At 36.9% G+C, this 20,105-nt stretch overlaps 1 protein-coding gene across 3 annotated transcripts in view; it reads left to right on the plus strand.

Annotated features, from left to right (window-relative positions):
• Positions 1–20,105, plus strand: part of LOC136864060 (patched domain-containing protein 3) — a 752,635-nt gene that overhangs the window by 525,096 nt on the left and 207,434 nt on the right. For all 3 annotated transcript variants that reach the window (XM_067140595.2, XM_067140594.2, XM_067140596.2), the window contains exon 8: positions 3,971–4,267. In XM_067140595.2, coding sequence (XP_066996696.1) covers positions 3,971–4,267 — 297 coding nt within the window. The remainder of the gene's footprint in view (positions 1–3,970; positions 4,268–20,105) is intronic.

Genomic DNA, 20,105 nt, shown 5'->3' on the forward strand with positions numbered 1-20,105 from the left:
TGGTTCCATTGTATGGGACCCTCACCAGGATTACCTGATTCAAGAACTGGAAAAAATCCAAAGAAGAGCAGCTCGATTTGTTCTGGGTGATTTCCGACAAAAGAGTAGCGTTACAAGAATGTTGCAAAGTTTGGGCTGGGAAGAATTGGGAGAAAGAGGAAGAGCTGCTTGACTAAGCTGTCAGTGGAGAGATGGCGTGGAATGACATTAGTAGACAAATAAGTTTGAGTGGCATTTATAAAAGTAGGAAAGATCACAATATGAAGATCAAGTTGGAATTCAAGAGGACAAACTGGGGCAAATATTCATTTATAGGATAGGGAGTTAGGGACTGGAATAACTTACCAAGGGATATGTTCAATAAATTTCCAATTTCTTTGAAATCATTTAGGAAAAGGCTAGGGAAACAACAGATACGGCATCTGCCACCTGGCGACTGCCCTGAATGCAGATCAATATTGATAGATTAGTCTTACAGTTATAATTGGAAACCAAACATTTTTACTAGACTTGTGGTCTCTCTTTCCACACATATTATGGTTTAGCAAACTACCGGGACAATGATGAAATTAATTTTAGAAGCATTCCGTTAAGGTAGCCAAAGCAATGTAGCCTCTTGAGGTAATTGAAAGTTGTACTCACCAACATAATGTGATATTTGTATAGCATTAACTTTCTCCATACAGTTGAATTATCATGGCTCCAATGGTCTCCTTATTATGTTAGTTGAACTAGCCTGGATTGTGTAAGTCCAGGTTAATTTTTTACTTAGTTCTATTTTACCAGCCAAGGCTGGCAAGCACCTTGCCTTCAGATACACATCAGCTGCCATGGTGGCATCCACTCAACAATGTGGTAACAACTGGTGTTTTTCCCAGGCAATTTCACAGTTCTTAAACATATTCAGTGTATATAAATAAAATACTGTTCATAAATACGGTGCATAAACACGGTATAAATAGATAAAAATTAACCTTGTTTACACCAGAACTTTTGAAGAGAGCAAGCTTGTTACAACTGCCTGTAATTCAACAGATCTCTTAAATAGACTACCTTACATATTTCCACCTGGACAATATTATACAGTAGACATGTCTGGGGATAGCCAGGAAACAAGTCACAACTCTGGTACATAAAAGACTATAAGTGTTGGAAGCATTAGAGTAATCTAACTCCCTTACACAGGACACTGATAGCCCTGAAGTACGGTACCAAGATACTGAAGTTCTACCTGCACAATGGTCAGCACTTAATATTAAAATAATAATGCCTGTGTCTATTGTACTGTACTAGCATAATGAACAGCTACACCAGGTTAATATTTAAGAAATATTATGGTCAGTGCTGAGTGCATGTATAAACTACACAACTCACGCCTATGATTGATAGAAAGAGGGTTTTTGCCTTCATTCACCATCATCAAAGAAGAATGAAATGCTCTGTAGCAACTGTTTATGAACACACTGAGGGCTGTGCGAGCATCAAAGTGATTCCACACTGACAAGGAAATTGCATAAAGTGTCCTGCCCACTTTAATATGCAACATATTACAAATGATCTAGCATCCAATGATAGGAAGATATGTTAGATATAAGATGCAATAAGCATGCAGTGCACAAGAAATTCACTGGTAAAGTTTCAGAAGTGCTATACAGTGTAGTTGAATGAAGGGTCAGTTGAAATGAATTAAAATCTCCATAACACACTGTAGATTTATGAGTGCTCATGGCACTGTCAAAAGTTAAACAATACTTTAGGCCTAAGCATTTGCCATAGAAAAAAATGTCCGTAAGTAGACTGCGTTCTATGCAGATTTCTCGCAATTTGCATGTCTGACAAAACTAGAAACTCACCAGTATCAAATGTGCAATTGACAGGGAGTCCACCTTTACAGCAATAATTTAATGCTTGTTCAAATGAACCTGGGTATCTCTTTGGATAGCCACTCTTGAAAATGGCATATTTAAGTATTTCATCACGTTTTTTAATCTTGGCATGTAAAGGAAGTGAACAAAGTTTTGTAAATTCAAAAAAGTATCCATGTGCTAAAAGTTAATGTTAATGTCATGTAGAAGCAGAACACTTTCAGCTGTAAACATGATCATGCTTTGTGTGTATGAAATTAGATGCACCCAACTTGTACTCCCATATGAATTGGTAGGGTGGTTCAACTCTTCTGTTTCCACCTGACCCTCTCACCCCACTCATCAATGTACGTAATATTTGGCACAGTTTCCTACTGGTTTATACTCCATCAGTTGCACCAACACTAGTGCTCTGGACAGTATCATGCTGTTTCCTTGTGGATCTCTCCATTAATGTTACTGCAGTTACTGAATTTTTGGATAATATTGATGGAGCAGATTTTACATACCGTTTCATTTTCCTAAGTAAATTCTGTTTCTACTCCTATCATATATTAAAGCAAAGGAAAGCAAAGTCACCTCCGTACAGGCCATGAAGGCCCTTGGAGGAGTGGAAGGTAAAGGCTTCCACCATTGTTAACCTCGGCACAGGATGGGGTAGAGTGATTAGCTCTACACCTGGCCGCCTTTTCCCCCAGGAATTAACCTGGTACTCATTTTTGGTGTAGGCTGAGTGAACCTCAGGGCCATGTCCACCTCCGGAAGTGGAAATCTCGTTTCTTAAATTTTACGACTTCCTGATGGGGATTTGAACCCACATCCTTCCGGGCGAACTGAGCACACCTTTACCGTCTCGGCCAGGCAGCCCCTATCGTACATTATACATATCATATTGTTGCTGTTAATAACAATGATTATTAAGAAACAGAGGTGATGCAAAACATTTTTGATCAGTGTATTTACTTGTAATTGCATCGCAGCTAAGAGTACCACAGTCCTATTTTATTTTTCTCCATTGGAAGAACTTTCCTTATTGTCATAAGTTGCAACTCACTGTACAGGTTTACAAGTAAGCACCTTGCCAAACATTGTTTCTCAAGTGCTTCCTAAATGTGGTCACAATTTCTGACAATATGCTGCAGTATGTTGCATCCCATGTTTTTCCTTGGCAGTAAAATCCCTTACATACCTGGGACTACACATAGTCGACACATTCATTCTCAGTACCAGTACACTGAAAGAAAATTATCCATTCATATTAAAGAAGATACCATTTCCAGATTGTATCCTGACTCTAAGATATGTGGCAGAAGTAAACCTATGTTCAATATTTATTAAATGTTTTCTGGCAGAAAACCCTATTCACTAAAATTAATTTCATAACGTAGTGAATACAAATTTCATAAAATATCAATCAGATTCCCTGTGGCATTTTGTGAAATCTATGGTCGAGGTATGTGATGTGATCTTGTGTACTGGAAGAACAAGGGCTTAATGCTGGCACTGAGAGGCACTAACTTGTACAGGGCTCTGAAATAATTTTTTAATACTGCATCAAGTACCTTAATTTACTCCTGGTAGATATTTCATTGATCCTCAGTGCATTCCTTCTCACACATATTCTTCCAATTCCTGAATTAAATAATCAGTCATTGTTGAACCATAAAATCAAAGATGAAGTTATCTGTAAGGGAGTGCAGCAGTAGATATGCATGACAGGATCCAGATTTTCTACACACATTGGCCGTACAACCACCTGAGGTTATAATTCATTTCGTGGTACAGCTAGAGGGTGCAACATGTACTCCAAACCACTGTTATGAGCCAGCTAGAACATGTACCAATATTCTTTCCTGGTCTACTGCAAGTAGAGAGACTGTAATTTATATAAAGCTGTTATATTGAGAGCTATGAATAGCTTATCAAACAAGTTCCTCCATTACAGTGTGATCATTTAGTACAAATTTAATGGTTCACAGTTCCATTTAATAGCTTTATTTCTGGCCAAATATACAGGTCTTACTGATGAAATATCAAATCACTTTTTACTATGAAATGTACTTTCATGTTTTTTAAATTTTATTTATAAGAAACTATTGTTGCAGTTTATACTCGCCAATGTTGGACTCCTATGCATTGGAATGGCATTTGTCGTTGCATGTGGAATCTGCTCAGTGCTTGGCATTTCCTATGGGCCTGTTCATACAGCTTTACCATTTCTTCTCATGGGTATTGGTGTGGATGATATGTTTGTAATTATGGCATGTTGGAACAATCTGACACCAGCTGAGCGACAGATGAGTATACCTGAAAAGATGGGCCGTACTTTACAGCATGCTGGGACTTCTATTACCATCACGTCACTTACAGACGTGATAGCCTTCATGGTTGGAGCTACGACGGTGAGTACGGTTCTTTTGAGATGCTCTCTTGCATATGTCTAATTGTTGCTGTGAAAATTGGTAGAATTTTCACATCACAAATTCTAATTTCACTGTAGAAGTACTCTAGTAACAACTTCATTTCCAAAATATTATGTGATTACTTCTCAGAATGTTAGAATTTAACATTTGTTTCTGGTAATTAGGCTGCTTTTAAATTTAAAATAATTATGATGATAACAATGTTCCATTACTGAGTATTAAATAGAGGAAAATATTTGTTAGGATACTAGACTTAGGTAAACCCATTCATCAATGAACTTTGAACTGTTTTACAGTTTTCCTCTCATCCTACTATCGTGCATCTGATGACGTGTACAAACATTGTAAACAATGGTGGAGGAAATTTGTAATTATAACAAGTCTCTTTGTTTGTAACTTTTAAGCTAGGATTGTTTTTGTTGATAAAACGTACAAATGTATCAAGTTACTTCCATGTATGAATGCTCGTATCTATTCTGGTCATATTATCAAAATACTATACAGAGTGTAAATGAAATAAGTCACTTCCTTTAAATTGGTGACAGAAGATATCATTTTGAGCAAACTATGTAAAAATGTTTTTTCTCTTTAAATGTTATGGTCATTTATCAAGATCTCATGTGTTAGGTTAATCATTGGCCTGTACAAGCACATGGCTCTGATTTGGCTTCTGCTGATCATAGTTTTGCTGATCACGTTAGCTCAGGTACTGAGGCATTGTACCTAAACTTGCACTTGGCTGCTGGTTTGAGTCCAGTCCATGTAACTGTTACTTGTGTGTCTAACATAATACACTTGATACTTGTTTTTCGATAAGCACATGGAACTCCTAACATGAGTATAAGTGGAAAAACTAAATGTCATAATAAGCTGGCTGAATCCAACTGCTAAAACTTAAAAAGGACCTGGATGATACGCAAGTAAGCAAGCATATCCAGTAGCTTGAGTTGCTAACTTGAACTCTTCATTCAGAGATGTTGGTGTGTTAACATCAGTTCACTTCAAGAAAAATTGAGTAGCATAATGAAAGACTGCTGTTTAGGAGCAAGAAATGTATATGGCCATTAGCGCTCTGCACAGTGCTACAAATAAATAATGGTCCATCTCTCTAGTTGAAGAAATTTAAGTCCCATAGTGCACGTTATATGAGGCGTTATAGCCGCCACGTGGAAGTTCATGGAGAGAATCCACACAAACACCATAGGCAATTTTTGTATACACACTGTGTAATTACATGAAGAACATATACCTAATACGTGCTACCTATTACCTCAGCATTAATATTAGGTTGGGCTGGGCACACACATACAAGGATGCGAGTTTGAGCCCCACTCCCTCCTTTAATAATTTTAACACCATTACAGGCATTGTGGTTAGCATCTTAGGGCCATCTTTACAACAAAGTAGAAAAGAAGCCAGTTGGTAGTCTATTTATGCCCACCTGTCTTCCTTACAAAAAATAAGGAGGCAGAAACATAAAGCGTAACAAATAGGCATTCGGATCTAATACTTTGTCCGCATACCCTGAATTTCCCAAGTTCTTTGAATTCTCCATGGCATGAAGTCCTCCAAGTTGCAGAAATAGTCCTCATACTGGCGAGACCTTCCCAGACCCTGAGAACTTGGTCCCACAACTGGTCTGCATTCCTCAGTGGGTCACTTATATAAACATCGAGCCTCCTTCATTTTAGCATTGCCCACGAGTTCTTTATAACATTCAGTTTTGGTGACTTTGGAGCCAATCTAAAACCATGATCTTCGGCCTCTTCCAAAATCACACCTCAATAACTTCAGCTTGGTGCATCGGATGGTTATTCTGCTGGAAATCAAACCCTGGAGATAATATCGGGTGGAAAGAAGCAGCACTTTCTCCAAAATATAAGTATATTTTTAAGTGGTTAATTGGTCATTGATGCATTCCAACAGGCCAGCTCCATCACAAGAGATCCAGCAGCACCACCTTGATACACTAAAGCATCCTGACATAGAGTGTTGGCCTTTGTATCCCATGATCATGGGTTCAAACCGAGCAGAGATAGTGAGATTTTTGAAGGGTGGAAAAATTCCATTTTACACTCCATGCTGAACAACATCAGCATGTTAGATATTTCTGATGGCACATTTGTTGTTTACTCAACAAAGTTAGTTAAACACTCAGCCATTGATCATCCAAGAGAGATCCAGTTCATTCTGCTGTCTGGTAGAATAAAATGGAATGTCAAAATTAATATGTTGGCAGCCTAGACGGTAACATACAATAGAAAGAAATTTGATTGATCCACCTTTTTTCAATACATAATATGTTGTTAATATGATCACATTTTTTATTCAGTACCGGTTTCGGTGTCTATGGACACCATCTTCATCTGAAACAGGTCGTCCCTCAAACGGCCTGATGTATGCGTGGAGAGTGGCAAGGAATAAGTGCTAGAGTTTGCTAGAAGCATAGAACATCATTAAGGAGGGGAAAGGGGTGGGTCAGGAAGGGGGAGAGGAAGGGTGATTACACACCAGTTTATGCATGTAATAATGAGATAAGATGAAGGACATAATAGTCAACTAGACGGTGTCGAATCATAAATGCCTGCACACAGTAGCAGAGGCTATAGAGTTATTATTAATATTATTGTAAATTGTATCCAAACACACACGGAAAGAGGAATGAGAAAAATTATATCATGTCAGCAATAATTGTAAAATCAAATGTTGAAGTGAAACATTATATGAAAAAATAATCAGCAATAATAAAACATAACAAAATAAAAAAATAATTAATATAATACTGTTCTCAATAATAAAATGGTTTAATGTTTCCACCTAATCTATACTCATTTTATAATTTTTATAAAAAAAATAAACAAAAAAGTTAAAATGAAAAGAGAGACATGTTAATCATAGTGAGTGCTATTTTTGCTATTATGATGGTGATATGTCAGCTGAAGATGATCTGTCCCAAATTGAAACTAGTCCTGTAATTTTTTTAAAAAAAGAGTACCTATATATAGCTTATATATGTAATTACTACTAGAAACAGTATTCAGTGGGTGGAAACATCAAACCTTTTTATAATTGGGAATTGTAGGAATATCAATACGGAAAATGAAGCTAATATCATACGAAATACGATACTGGGACTGTCATGGTAAGGTTCGAACTTTCAACTTCAGGGTTCAGGAGCAAACGAGCTAACAGTGTGCCAATTGGAAACTTAGCATGAAGCCATATATGTGTTACTTGTGTTATTGTCTCCCTCGTAAACTAGGTGTTACTTTGACTATTTTCGACGAGATGTGATCTCTTTAGAGACCTTTGTATTTTACACACCAGTTTATGCATGTAATAATGAGATAAGTTGAAGGACTTGCAGCAAATACCTGTACCTCGGTCTGAACCAACTGGTAAACAATACCGGTACATTGCATTCTTGAGCATGCAAGTTGTCTACTATCTGAGACTTCAACAATTCATATTTTCTGTTGCCTATTTCTAGTGCTGTACATGTGTATAAGCAAATTATATAATCTGTGTTATAGTGGTTGCCTGTAAAAGTCTGCAAATGACATGGTAAGTTTAAAAAGAAACAACATCTTAACGGAAATACTTTGGCAGACTTAAAGGATATTTTAATCATTTAAATTCATATTTGTGTTAACAAAACTAACCTATTTCAAGCAGCCTACACTCTGTATAAAATGGCTGTCTTATTCTATGTAGGCCTATTTGCTTGAGTGGCAGGCATGATATCATAGAGTTGGTTCAAATTTCAAGGATCACTACTTAACTTACAGGTATTTTTACCAATGTTAGAGTCACCTACTAATATTTCAAAAATATTATTATGATTTCTTATATAATGCTAATCATCATTCCCTCTAAGAAAACAGCTACCGGTATTTGTATCCCAAAAGCAATTTATTAAAGGCCAATAGTTAAGGACCATCATTAAAACCTAGAGTAATTTCTATGATCAGGTCAGTTATGAATGATAGAGTAGTATTTTAGATCAACCTGATGGTCTTTAGAGATCCTAGAATGCGTAAATACCAACTGACTATACTGAGATTCAATTCTGCAATCTTCAACAAAGGAATTAAGCACTTAACCAATTGCAATACAGGAAAACAGAAGTCTTCTACCCCTTGCTAGGCAATAGCTGACTCTACGTCAAGGGCGCCCATGCCCGGGGGGCAGGGGGGGGCGTAGCCCTCCTCTAGCTCTTAGGAAAGGGAAAATTGTAATGTAGTCAGGTGTTTTCTTTCAAGAAAATTATTTAAAAGTCTATATTACGTTGAAGTGGTAATACCGGCCCCACACCAACAGGCAGGTGATACTGTGGGTGTTATTCTACCATGGAATACAAGTCGCCATTCATCTTCCAATTATTAAAAAGACTACATAACCCCAGGTCTAGCCCCCCCGACCTACAAACTTTCATATGGGTGCCCATGCTCTATGTCTTGGAAAACTGATCTCCCATCCTCATCTAAGATTATGACTGGTTATTTCCTTAAATTATCTAGAAATTATATGTGTGTGTGTGTGAGAGAGAGAGAGAAATATCAACATTATCAGAAGATGGCAGACTCTAAAACATTGAACAATATTAGTTATACTGGTACTGTTGTTTGATGTGGTCCCATGCACCATATGGCCACATCAACAAAACTGCCTTTCTAACCACAGTGTTCATATGTTGTGCAAATGTAATCTTGCTTGCTTGCTTGCTGATGCTTATGGGCTGTGTCTACGACATTTCACCCAGTCAATACTCGCTTACTCATGTAAAAACACTAGTATAATGAAAACTTCAGTTCAATAATTGATGCTTGAGCGTGCAAGTAGAAAACACAAAACACTGATCTTCACTATATCACATAATAACCCTAGTTTGCTATAGCAGACTGTTCACATACGGGACACTTCCAAGCTTGCAGTCACACTGCGTCTAAAGCTTAACCCACACGAAGAAACCAAAATAGCACTCACAAGTAAGACACTATTGCTATGAGGAATCACTCTAATGGAACCTTCAAAAGCATGATCAATTCTCACCCAATAGTACAGACAGAATTATAACACGATATTGGCTTCATCTAGAAACAAATTTAGCACTCGAATAATCTCGACTGTAGGATTACTGAGCAAACAAGAAACACTGGTTGGAAAAACCTGCTTGAGTCGCTGAAGATTAGTTAAAAGTTTTTTACGAGGGTTAGCATATACAGAACATTCAAAGAGAATGTGGTTAGAGTCGCCATTACGGATATTGGTACCACACAAACAGTTTGTATCCTGCGTTAAATGGAAACGTGATCTATATTGTGGTGTAAGGGCATGATTAAACCTTAACCGAATGATATTAATAATATGTCGTCTAGTATAAGATCCTCGTATAAACCAAGGTTTAACTAAAAGTGTTGGTTGTAAATGATAATAGAAGTTACCTTTGACTTGTGCAGTCTGTCGAAAAACATGCTGCCATTCTTGGCGTGCCTCCTGTCGGATAACAACTACATAATCAGAAGCGGGAACAATATTGTTAGTATTCGGAACAGGAAGACGAGAAGCTTGTTTCGCAAGACAATCTACTTTTTCATTGCCCTCAATACCGACATGACCTGGTACCCATACTAAAGTTATGTAAATACCGACGTTGTCAAGCATATAAAGGAGACTCTTGACATTGTATACATACCAATTATAGGAGAACTCATACGAAACCAAAGATTGCAATGCACTCAGCGAATCCGTATACAAATGTAATCATTTTGGCATTCCCTAGTCATGAAAGCTTAGTTACAGTACCATCTTCTCTTAGGGTACTAATATGCCAGGTGGATTACTCCTCACTCAGCACTCGTCACTCCTTTCTCCTCACACAGGAAGCTGAGAGATGCAAAACAAAACCATATATTTCAATAGTGGCTTCATGCCAGCACTTCACTCTTCCCTCTTCTCTCCGTTCTTCCTTCAATTTTTTTTTTCTTTTTTTTTTTTTTTTTTTTTCAAAATGGTGCCCGGTAATGACGACGTAGTGTTTTATCCTCCGAGTAAATTAACCGCAAAATGTGACGAAAAGTGCAGAAAATGTCGAAGATTAGTGAAAAATGGAATCTTGTGAGATTCATGTGATCGATGGTGGCATTATAAGTGCGGAAATTGCCCTAGAGACGTAAAAACTAATGAAAATGTTGACTGGATTTGTGAGCAATGTGTTCGGAATGTTGTAGTTGGCGACGACGTTAACGATGAAGCACCGAAAACAATCGATGAGGAATCCAAAAGTGCATTAGAAATGATAAACATTCTACAAAAGGACAATGAGGCTCTTAAAGTTGAAAATCAAGAATTAAAAGAAAGACTGCGATCCCTAGAATGTGGGACTGACCATTCTTCGAGTGATATACCGATACCAATAACAAACTCGAGCACGTGGTGTCAAGTAATTCATGGATAGCCGGCTAAGAAGAAATCTACAACTGAATTTCCAGAAATAAACATCAGAAATAGGTTTTCTGCCCTAAATAATTTAATTCTGGAAGAAAGTGATCGCGCGCGTGAAACCATCGCGATCCGCTGCCGTTGCCGTGCTAAGGTTAAAATTTAAGCCTAGATTTCAGATTCAAGACCCAGTTAGGCCTAAATCAGCAAAGGTAGCTGTGTTTGGTGATAGCCAAGGAAGGGGAATTGCGGAAGTGATAAACGACGAGAATATAGCAGCAACCGGAGAAATATATCCAGGAGCTTCTATCAGCAGTGTCCTGGAAAACGTAGAAGCAACTAGGAACTTTGGGAGCGGCGATACAGTGCTTATCATCGGTGGGACGAACGACGTAGCTCACGACGACGCCAAGAATGTAAGATCACAACTTAAACATACACTAGGGAAGCTGACCCACACTAACGTCTTTGTAGTGAACGTGCCCCACAGGCATGATTTGAGTAGAGACTCGTGTGTGAACATTGAAGTGGAAAAGGTCAATACAGATATTGTTAAAATTTGTAAGCATTTTCAGAATACCGGTACTCAGGTTATTGAATGCAGCAGTTTTGAGAGATACTGTTATACAAAACATGGCCTCCATCTAAGCAATTCAGGTAGCGTAAACGAAAGATAGCATATATTGTTCTAGATTTTATTAATCTTAAGATATGTACTGTAAAACAGGCAACTCCCTTGAGTTATAATACTGACCAGGAAACTAGTAGAAAGAGCCAGCTGTACTTCAAGCTGGGCCAGTCAACTAGAAAATGAAACTCAGGAAAGTAAGGAATTTCAAGTTACCCAATTGCAACAGTCAAGTTTTAGGGAGGAAGGGGGTCTGAGATTGCTCTTGGTAAACTGTCAGAGTGTAGTAAATAAACAATTAAAATTCGGTACATTGCTAGAATGAGACTGATGTGGTGATAGGAGTGGAATCGTGGTTGAGAGAAGGGGTGGGTAATAGAGAAGTATTTCCAGAAGGGTTCACAGTCTATCGTAGAGAGCAAGGAGATAAAAAGGGAGGGGGGTGTTTATTCTGGTGAAGGAAACTTATTGTTCACATGAATGGTTTACCAATGAAAGGGATGAAATATTAGGGATAAAATTAGTTTGTGATAATATGAAGGAGGTGGGAATTACAGGAACATACAGGCCTGGAAGAGAGGAAAGAGACATGGAAATATTTGAGAAAATAATAGATTATACTCATAAAAACAATAATATGATATGGTAATAATTGGGGGAGATCTAAATTTGCCTGAAGTTGAATGGAATGGAGCTGCAAGTGAAGCCCATGAACAGAAACTGGCAAATAAGTTAATTTGGGAGGGAGAACTTACACAAGTAGTACAAGAACCGACTCGTCTCAATAACTTACTGGATGTATTCTTGGTTACACCATGGGAATTGTTGATAAAACTAAGGTAATTGAAGGAATAGGAGACCATAAGTCTGTAATAATGGATGTAGGACACGTACCAAAAAGGCTTAATAAGAGGGTTATACAAGACAAGAAATTGTACAGAAAAACTAAAGTTTTTGAATTTGGGACTTACCTTAAATCACAATTCAGTTGTTGGATAAGTGAAGGGAGTAATGTGGATACACTTTGGGCTAAATTTAAAGGAATCATTTGGGAAGGAGAGAAGAGATTTGTACCTGTTAAGAAGGGTAAAATGACCTCAGACCCTGTTTATTATACAAGGGAAATAAGAAAATTAAAAAGAAAATGTAGAATAGTAGACTAAACAGGAAAATCAAAGAGGGTAGGGAGAGTAGAGAAACTAGAAAACAGCTAATGAGGAAACTGAATAGAGTGAAAAAGGAAGCAAAAGAGAATTATATGAATGGCATACTTCAAGAAGGTAATGACCACAGAGGGAAATGGGAAAAGCTGTATTCATATATCAGGAATCAAAATGAAAAGGAATCCAAATTCCTACAATGGTGGGAGAAGGAAGTGAACACTATTTAACAGATACTGAAAAAGCAAACCTATTTAGTAGGGAATTCAGAGATTCAGTAGATGATTGTCAGGAGTTGGAAACTGAAACAGAAGATAGAGAGGGAGAGACACAGAGGGAAACAAGAAGCTTCTCATTCACAAATGAAGATATTTTCAGAGAAATCCAACTGCTTCAACAAGGAAAAGCAGCAGGAAGTGATCAAATTACTGGGGAGGTGTTAAAGACAATGGGGTTGTACATAGTGCCTTATTTAAAATTTCTCTTTGACTATGTCATAAATAGTAGTGTAATACCAAAAGAATGGAATGAATCTATAATAATACCAATTTATAAAGGAAAGGGTGATAAAAGGAAACAGAGAAATACTGGAGAGTTCAATATCAAAGTACATCAGAGGGATATGTGATGACAAAAATTGGTTCATGAGGAGCCAGTATGGATTTAGAAAGAAATTTTCTTGTGAGGCACAACTGGTGGGATTTCAGCAGGACATATCAGATCAGTTGGATTCAGGAGGTCAGTTAGATTGCATAGCCATAGATCTTTCCAAAGCCTTTGATGGAGTGGAACATGGAATATTATTAAAGAAATTGGAGGGAACACGATTGGACATAAGGGTTACATGTTGGATAAAAACATTTCTAAATTCAAGGGTTCAGAAAGTCAAAGTAGGAAATAATGTATTGCAGGAAGAGAAAGTTTGGAAGGGAATTGCACAGGGTAGTATAATCGGTCCATTACTTTTCTGAATATACGCAAATGATTAAGGGAACAATATAACATCAAAAATGAGATTGTATGCAGATGACAAAATTGTTTATAGGGAAATAAATAACATTGAGGATTGCTCAAAATAACAAAGGGACCTTGAAAGTATCCAACAATGGGTTGAAGAAAATAATATGAGGGTTAATGGAGGCAAATCAACTGTTAAAACCTTTACAAACAGGAGCTTTAAAACTGAATTTGAATATACTTTGGATGAGGTAGTTATCCTAAAAGATGGCAAGTGCAAATACTTAGGTGTGAGATTTGAAAGTAATTTTCACTGGAAGGGTCATGTTGATGACATTGTTGGGAAAGCATACAGATCATTACATGTCATAATGAGGCTACTTAAAGGATGCAATAAAGAATTAAAAGAAAAAAAGTTACTTAAGTATGGCTCGTCCATTATTGGAATATGCAAACAGTGTTTGGGATCCTCACCAAGAATACCTAATAAAAGAAATAGATAGTGTGCAGAGGAAAGCAGCAAGATTTGTAACAGGGGATTTCAGGAGAAACAGTAGTGTATCAGAAATGTTACAGGAACTTGGGTGGAAAACTTTAAGTAAGAGAAGGGAGAAAACTACACTTATAGGATTATATAGAGCCTATACAAGAGAAGAAGCATGGCAAGATATCCGTGAGAGGCTTCAGTTGGAAAATAATTATATCAGCAGGACAGACCACAAAAATAAAATTAGAAGGAATTTTAGCAGAAGCGATTGGGGTAAATTTTCATTCATTGGGAAGGGTGTGAAGGAGTGGAACAGTTTACCAGGGGTAGTGTTTGATCCTGTTCCAAAATCTGTACAGTTATTCAAGAAGAGAATAAACAGCAACAGAGAAAATAAGTGAAGTGTTAGAGGACATTCGACCAGTGCAGGTTATTGTAAATAAATAAAAAATGTGTGTGAATAAATTAATTCCATCCCCTGGGTCTAGGGAGTTTGGACAGCCAAAGTAGGGGACTGCCTGTAGGGGTGAAGTACAGTGGGGACTTCGAGGGCCCTGGGACCGCTACGGTAGCTGTGAAGGCCCTTCAGGAACTCTGAAAAGTGGTGGCGAAAGGGGCTCTGGTTAAGACGCAGCAGGTCGTTATGCTACTTAGGTTCCAGAATGGGTAAAAAAATAATAAATAAGTAAATAAATGCAATGTAAAGTTTAATCTTATACCAATTGTATAGTATAATTTGAAGTAATTCCACATACTGTATATCAGTTGACTATATTTGTAAGTAGTACAGGAGATATTATAAGTAGATTTCTATAAACAATATAAATTTATTAAGGATGAGCTGTGTGTTTAATAGAAAAAATTGTTAGCATAAATTGTATAAGATTGTATTATAGGAAAATTTTCTTCTCTTGTTAATTTAATATTTATTGCTTGACAATAATGTATTTTAGTGTACCATTTGCCACCAAGGTAGAGACACATGATTTGCAAATAATGTGATTTTGTTTTGATTTGATTTTCAATAAAATCACTTCGATTTTGGAGCGATGTTTCTTGAGTGCTGTTCTGTGATTGGTTGGCTCAAGGCCGCCTACTCATAATATTGTCGGCCTATGTTCATTGTAGGTAAAATAGCAATATTAAATTAGTAGGCTACTTGTTTAATATTACCTTTATACTATACAATTTTAGTCTTTCAATACATAACGGATACTTTATTGAAGTGGAGAATAACATTATGTTACTACTGCTTGTGTTATAGTAATGACCAGTTTTTCTTCATTTGAAATAGGGTTGACATGATAGTTGCTGTACTTCCATGGTTTTATCTTGCTTTCAATTCCTTTTAGCAAATATTGTTATGTCTGCATTTTTATTATTATTATTATTCTTCCACCACTTTTTCCCCACACCTTGTGAGGTCGCGGGTGCAAACTATGTCACGCATGTGGATTTGACCCAGTTTTAGGACCAAATGTCCTTCCTGATGCCAACCCTATGTGGAGGTACATAATCACTATTGCGTGTTTCGGTGGTGGTTGGTAGTGTGTTGTGTTGTCTGAATATGAAGAGGAGAATGTTGGCACAAACACAAACAACCAGTCCCCAAGCCAGAAGAATTAATTAGACATGATTGAAATCCCCAACATGGCCGGGAATCAAACCGGGGATCCTCTGAACAGAAGGCTAACCATTCAGCCAAGGAGTCGGGCATTCAAATGTCTGCATTGACATTTTTAAATAATTGTGGAATTTCTGTGGATCTTTCCTCACTTCTTGGTATAAATGGTGGAATTCACCATATTTCTGCCCTGTGTGCTGTACCATCTATCAGAACTTGAAATCAAGTACAGTTTGCTTGTTACCGTAAGTTCATCATCACTACTGCTGCTGTACTTATGTGCACAGATAACCACAAACATTTGCATAAAAACAAATTTAAATTTAAAGAACACTACACGATCTTCTCGTGAATGCTGCACAATCCTAACTGGATGGAAAAAGTTTCCTCGTTAATGAAGAAAGAGCGAGTGGCCTCCACCTGATATGTGCACCTTTGAACTATGAGTGGTGAGTCAAGAGCACTGCAATGAGCGTTGAGTGAGAAGTAATCCACCCAGCATGTTCCTACACTTTGAGATGTATTTCTACTCTGTGGTACATGCTTAATAAATCCATGAATGAAGGATAACCTGGAAACATATCACATAAATGTACAAATGCCCCAGAAAATTCCTGGTCTGTTATGTGGTGAGTTCACTGCAAAGCCTCAAAGAAGGGGCAATACCTCTCATGTAAAAACGGCTTATCACCTGTATTTTGGATGCGGTGTTTGTGATGACGAGAAATGGGCACCTCATGTTTGTTATGTTTCGTGTGCAAACAGGCTGCACCAATGGCTTAGATGTTCTTGTTCACCTATGCCTTTTACTGTACCAATGATTTGAAGGGAAAAGGAGGATTATTTAAAGGATTGTTATTTCTATGTCACCAAAATAGTAGGTTTCTCTGCAATGAGCAAGAAATCCATCATTTATCCTATATTACCTTCTGCTTTGTGGCCTGTTGCACATTGTCCAGGTCTTCATGTTCCTGTTCCCCCTGAATAATATGTTTTAGAACATGATGACGACGAAGGAGAAGAAGTACATTGTAAAGACATAGATGATTTTCCATACATGTAACATCAATGAACCTCATAGGATCTCACAAGAGGAGCTAAACGATCTTGTCAGAGACCTAAATCTATACAAAAGTCAAGGAGAGCTGCTGGGATCAAAATTAAAGCAATGAAATATACTGGACAAGGAGACAAGTGTTAATATATTTTGACATTTTTCAACCCAAGATTGCCTCATGTATTGTAGTGATGTAGACGGTGATGCAAGTGTAATGGACTGGTATAAATTGGAAACAATTCTCTAACCCATGGGTAAATAATTAAAATATTGAGCTCGACAAATTATTATTATTATTATTATTATTATTATTATTATTATTATTATTATTATTACTTGTGAGGTGTGGCTATGAAATTGTTTAAATATATTAGTATTATTTATATAGTTATATGTGGACGATCGTATTATTTATGAGGTTATGGCATGAAACATCTGCTGTATGTATATCAATATGAGTTTATTTAATCTAAGAACACATAATTAATAGTATATAACTTATTATTACATGTATATATGATGTATAAATCCAATGCAATAGTGTGTGATACACGGTAATAGTCCAGCACAATGCATCTTGTCACTAGAATTGTATAGAAAATTCTTTTCATTGTAAATTGGTTATTGGAGACTCTTGAAATTACGAGAAAATGTTGTGTCATATTCTTCTAGAAGCCTGGACAGGCAGTGTATATAAAGAGGCAGTCTTGAGGGTTGAGTTGAGTTGTTTTAATGAGACTTGTGTTGTGATTCTGTTGACATGCTACTATAGCAGTCAAATGTTTGTCAAGATGGTGGTTCATTAATGTGTGTGTATATAATGCCGTGTATATAATTTGTAAATAAAATAGTGTGCACAACTGACAGCATTTCGTGTTTGCATCTTTGTGGTGACGACAAGGGTTTAATGCAATCCCTTAGAGTAATTCGTAATGAGGATGAATGGCGACGCTTCGTAGATTCCTCCAAAGTAAGTTTGAAAACCGTTCAATTCCAATTGCATTTCGGGGTGTTGATATATCTTCATTTCTGCTCATTACACCAGTTTAGGTAATCGACTTATACCATAGAAACACTAGCTTCATTATACATATCCTTTTATTTCGAGCTGTTGACTACAACTGACTTTTACACACACGAAGCAATTCAAACGTTCAAACGTTCAAAGAACAACGCAAGCGAAGATAAACCACTTGACTAAATTTATATGAGTTACCAACATATAACCTCAATGTTGTTTTCCTTAAGATATATACAAGATATGATACTTGACATTTTATTTTTATGAGAAAACCATAACATTTCAACACTCCCCCCTTTTCTCAAAAAAATAAAATACTACACTTCAATCAATTATCCTCTCAATACAAAACTATAAGCTTATACAAACTCTTAAGCTTGTTGCTTGATAAATTCTTTGTGAACAAGTCTGCAGCATTTCTCTCTGATGCTACATATACAAACTCAATGAACCCCTTTCCTACTAGCTCTCCACATACATGATACATGATGTAAATATGTTTTGACCTTTCACTCACAATATCGTTTTTACTCAATTTAATTGCTGCTGCATTGTCAGCAAAAACTTTACAAGGTATATCCATAAACCTTCCCAGCCCTAGCTCTGATAGCAAATCTTTCATCCAAGTTACTTCTCAAGATACCTCTGCCATTGCCATGTATTCAGTATCTATGGTAGATCTAGCAATACAACTCTGTTGCTTACTATACCATGATACTGCTCCCCCTGCCACTGTGGTTACATACCCACTCACTGATCTTCTAGACTCAGTATCTCCTCCCCAATCTGCATCACAGAACACTTGTACTGACTCCTCACAATTTTTGAAACACAACTTTAAATCTCTAGTACCACATAGATATCTCATGATATGCTTCACTCCTTTCCAATCTTTAATCTTAGGTTTTTGACAATTTTGACTATGGTACTTTACTTACCGCAAATGCAATGTCAGGTCTAGTATTATTTGACAAATATAGCAAACTTCCTATTGCACTGCGATAAATGGTACAATTAAATTCCTGCTCATTATTTTCAGCTGCTGAATACCCACTTGGTAAAATAGTCTTACTCAGTTTACAGTCACTCATGGAAAAATCAGCAAGTAATTTGTCAATGTACAAACTTTGACTCAACATAACTCCTTCTTTTGTCTGTTCCATTTTTATTGACAGTAAGTTTATTGCTTTCCCTAGATCTTTAATCTCTAACTCATCAGCCAACCTTATTTTAACCAACTTAACAACCACTTTGTCACCTATTACAATTATGTCGTCAACATACAAGCCAATAATACAACACTCCTTTACATACACACATGGTTATTTCACACATCTCTTCAAATTTAGTCTTCTAATTATAGCATCAACACAAGCATTCCAGTCTTTACTAGAAATAGGTAGTCCATAGATGTTTTTCTTCAATTTACATACATAGTTTTGGACATCTTTTTCTACGAACAGTTCTGGTTGTTCCATGTATACAGTGCAACTGATTTCACTACTTAAGTAAGCACTAGTTACTTCTAGATGTTTTACCATCCAACCTTTATGTACTGCAATACCTATTATAATGCATGACTCTGCTCTGGGATCTAACTTCCTGCTGTCTGCCCTCACAGCCCACGCCTGACATCCAAATACTTTCAATCTACCTATTCCTTCCAGATCCAACTTCCTACTGAACCACAGTTCATACGGTATCTGAAAATGTATTGCTGAGGATGGGCACCTATTTCTTAAGTACACTGCAGTCATTACCGCTTCTCTCCAGAATTCCTTTGGTAACCCTGATTGGATCAATAGACATCAAATATCATTCTATTCTGCCTCTCTGCTAATCCATTTTGTTGTGGAGTATACAGTACAGACCTCCTATGAGTAATACCACATTTTTTCAATTGTGCTTGAAACCCGCTACATGTATACTCTGTACCATTGTCAGATTGCACTACCTTAATTCCTACACCATGTAACTTTTCTGCCTTTACTGATACCTTTTAAACGCCTCCAACACTTCATCCTTATTTTTCACACATACAGCCACATTAAATCTGGAGTATTTGTCAATCATTGTTACAATATATTGATCTTTCCCAAGTGATGGTGGACTAATTTTTCCAATTACATCAGTGTGCACCACATCAAGTGGTTTTTCTCCCTTACGCTCACAAGACTTATGTACTCCCTTGTTACTTAGTTTCCCCTGAATGCATACAGAACAAGTATTAATATCATTACTTCTTTTCAATTCTAACATAGGCAACTTAAACAATGTTTCAGAATGTGCATGTCTGTATCTCTCATGCCACAACCTAACCTCCCCAACACATTTAAATGCTACATCGTTATTACATTCTTGATCTATTATTTGGTCACAATCACTCACAGTTATAATATCATTTCTTCCCTCTAGCTGTACTACATACACATCATTCCTCCT

The sequence above is a fragment of the Anabrus simplex genome, chromosome 2 (genome assembly GCF_040414725.1).
Source record: "Anabrus simplex isolate iqAnaSimp1 chromosome 2, ASM4041472v1, whole genome shotgun sequence".
NCBI lineage: Eukaryota > Metazoa > Arthropoda > Insecta > Orthoptera > Tettigoniidae > Anabrus > Anabrus simplex.